The 2,529-nt window shown below is 54.9% G+C and overlaps 2 protein-coding genes across 2 annotated transcripts; one reads left to right on the plus strand and one right to left on the minus strand.

Annotated features, from left to right (window-relative positions):
- Positions 1 to 3: 3 nt before the first annotated feature.
- VDBG_05091 (conserved hypothetical protein) lies at positions 4 to 1,223 on the plus strand (the record flags this gene model as incomplete). Its single annotated transcript, XM_003003932.1, has 2 exons — positions 4 to 707; positions 773 to 1,223. The coding sequence occupies 2 exons, from the start codon at positions 60 to 62 to the stop codon at positions 1,013 to 1,015; spliced, it is 891 nt and encodes a 296-aa protein (XP_003003978.1).
- Positions 1,066 to 2,473, minus strand: VDBG_05092 (solute carrier family 25 member 38; the record flags this gene model as incomplete). Its single annotated transcript, XM_003003933.1, has 2 exons — positions 1,066 to 2,099; positions 2,152 to 2,473. The coding sequence occupies 2 exons, from the start codon at positions 2,183 to 2,185 to the stop codon at positions 1,168 to 1,170; spliced, it is 966 nt and encodes a 321-aa protein (XP_003003979.1).
- Between the last annotated feature and the right edge of the window lie 56 nt (positions 2,474 to 2,529).

Genomic DNA, 2,529 nt, shown 5'->3' on the forward strand with positions numbered 1-2,529 from the left:
CACACCGCATTTACAATGAGCACTCGGATTCCGAGGATGAGCGGCGCGGACTCCAAGTCATGCCAGCCCGCCATCGGGACCACTCCCGCTCCCGTTCGCGATCCGGGTCTGGGTACATGACCCGAGAGGAGTTTGAAATGGAGCAGACACGACGAGAGCTGGAAGAGATGCGGCTTCACCAAGCTCGTGATAAGGAGGAGCGACGAGCTCAGAAAGAATTCCGCGAGGAGGCTGAGCTGCAGCGTGCCAAGCGCGAACTTGACGCCATTCGTGCGCGGGAACAGCAGGCCAAGGAAGAAGCACGCATAAAAAAAGAATTCGAGCTGCAACGTTTGCGTGAGGAAGAGCGGGAAGCCGAGGAAAAGGAGAAGCTCGAAAAACAGGCCAAGGAGGCTGTTGCAAAGTACAAGCAGAAGGAGCTGGAACGAATCGCGCAAGAGCAGAAGGAGAAGGACGCGCGCGAAAAGGAATACAAGCGACGTCTCCAAGAGGACCTCATCAATTCAGGTGTCGACGAGAAGCATATTGCTGCCATCCTAAAGAAGGAGAAGGTTCCAGAGAAGGTCAAAGCGCCAGCAGCACTCCCTCAGGTACCCTTTGTGCCGGTCGGCAATGCGGTAGCACGCCCAACCTACACACGCATGGCCCGTAGGCACCTGTCCATCGAAACATTACGGACTTACCGTATCGAGTATGAAGTGGATCAGGTATGTGGTGACCTACGGAAGCAACGGTTTCTAGCAATGTTGTCCATGCTGATCGTGTGTTCTAGGATCCCGATTACGTCCTCATCAGACGTTGGGTACCAGAATGGGAACAGGACACCCTTTGGAAGCATACCAGAGATGTCCGCGAGAAGAGGTCAGGTCGGCTCTTGTTGGATGTCGGAGATGGGGACAAGAGGCGAGATCGCGATGACCCAAAGTTTGAGTGGGTGAGGAAGAAGGGGGGAGACCGTAAGCGTAGCAAGTCGCCTGCGCTCCTGATGTACCTGGCCGGTGCTCGACCGGCCTGAAATGAAGCAGCCAAGATGATGCTGCTTGCGCTGTACGTCAATGGAAGAGTGCAACCAGACAAACTCGTGTTATTTCAAGACCATGCTGCCTCCGATATTGAAGTACAAACCTGGGAGAAGACCTGAGAGGAGAGCAACGATACAAGTACAATCTATACCTCGACCCGCTCCATTTTTGGGTTCCACACGCGCTCTGCCCTCCGCATCAGTTCTTCATACACTGTCCAGGCTAGAGCAGAACTCAGCGCCTTCCTGCTCATTCGCAGGGTAAGGCCATCGAATAGAGATCTTACGCCTTCCTCCGCAAGCATCTTGCGACATGCTCGATACATGTTAGGATACGCCTGTGGCTGCAACTGGATTCGCGTTTTGATTGCGTCGAAAGGATTCGAGACGGCCGAGCACGCCGCTCCGGCGAGAATGGCAGAAGTAAAATTAATGGTGCCTGCTTGCGACATCTTAAGCGATGCATTTCCATCGTGACCGACAACCGCTTGCTGTGGGACGACTAGACTGCTCATGCGCTTTTTAAGCAGTTCGTAGAAGAGAACGTACATCCCTGCGTAGGGCGCATCGCGGACAGCCGTAGCGCCGAAGCCCGAGAAGAAGCCACGAAGACCGTTCGCGATGTATATGTCTTTCGAGGCGCCTAAGATGGATTGGTAAGAATACATGCTCGACTCGTATCGAACCTTGATGACAGTCAACGGCATGAGTGCGAAGCCGGCAAAGGTCCTAGCGACGGCCCCGGCAACAAGGTTGGCGGAATTTGAAAGTCGAGGGAGGGATGATGAATGGGATGTGCGTGGGGCAGCATGTCCTAGAAGATTTGACTTGGAAACATGTTCGCGGATAGCATTGAGAGAGGTGAAGTAGAGAGCAGAGCCGAAGCCTGTCCGCAAAGCAGAAGGAACTGTGCCTCGCCAAAGTGTTCGTAGCTTGTCTGGAGATGCTGCTACCTCACTCAAGGAGGAGGACAGTGACCGATGACCCGACTGCTGAACACGGGTCTTCAGCAGGTCCAAGGGTTGGAGGAGCACCGCCGAGCAAACGCCGGACCCCAGGCCCGCTGCAAAGTGAAAGGCTGACGAATCTGCATCAGCCGGGCGCGAGGACCATCGGGAACTGTAGCTCACAGGATTTTGATCTGGCGCTCCCATTGTGGGCCATTGGAACTCCACGGGGAAATACGGGCGTGTGAATAGAGGTCTGCTTTTAGACTGGGGCCGGTGTTGGGAACCAAGAAGCCAGGCTGTCCCGCGTGCTGTCCCGCGTGATCTGACAACAATGGTCGTGGGCTAGGCAAGAGGGGTTAGAGCGTAGACGAGATGTTGGGCCATCATGCGGTGTGGTTGACACGATAACAGTTGAGCATGGGAGATAGTATTGTTTTTGGAAATGTGAGTAGGAACGCACGGTAGGCGTGCTGATCCATGACGGTAGAGATTACACAATCCCGATGGTTTGGGCGGAGCCGCCGGAGTTGTTCCGGACCACGGGGCCGGGTTAGAAAG

Source organism: Verticillium alfalfae, genomic scaffold (genome assembly GCF_000150825.1).
Source record: "Verticillium alfalfae VaMs.102 supercont1.6 genomic scaffold, whole genome shotgun sequence".
In the NCBI taxonomy this organism is placed as follows: domain Eukaryota; kingdom Fungi; phylum Ascomycota; class Sordariomycetes; order Glomerellales; family Plectosphaerellaceae; genus Verticillium; species Verticillium alfalfae.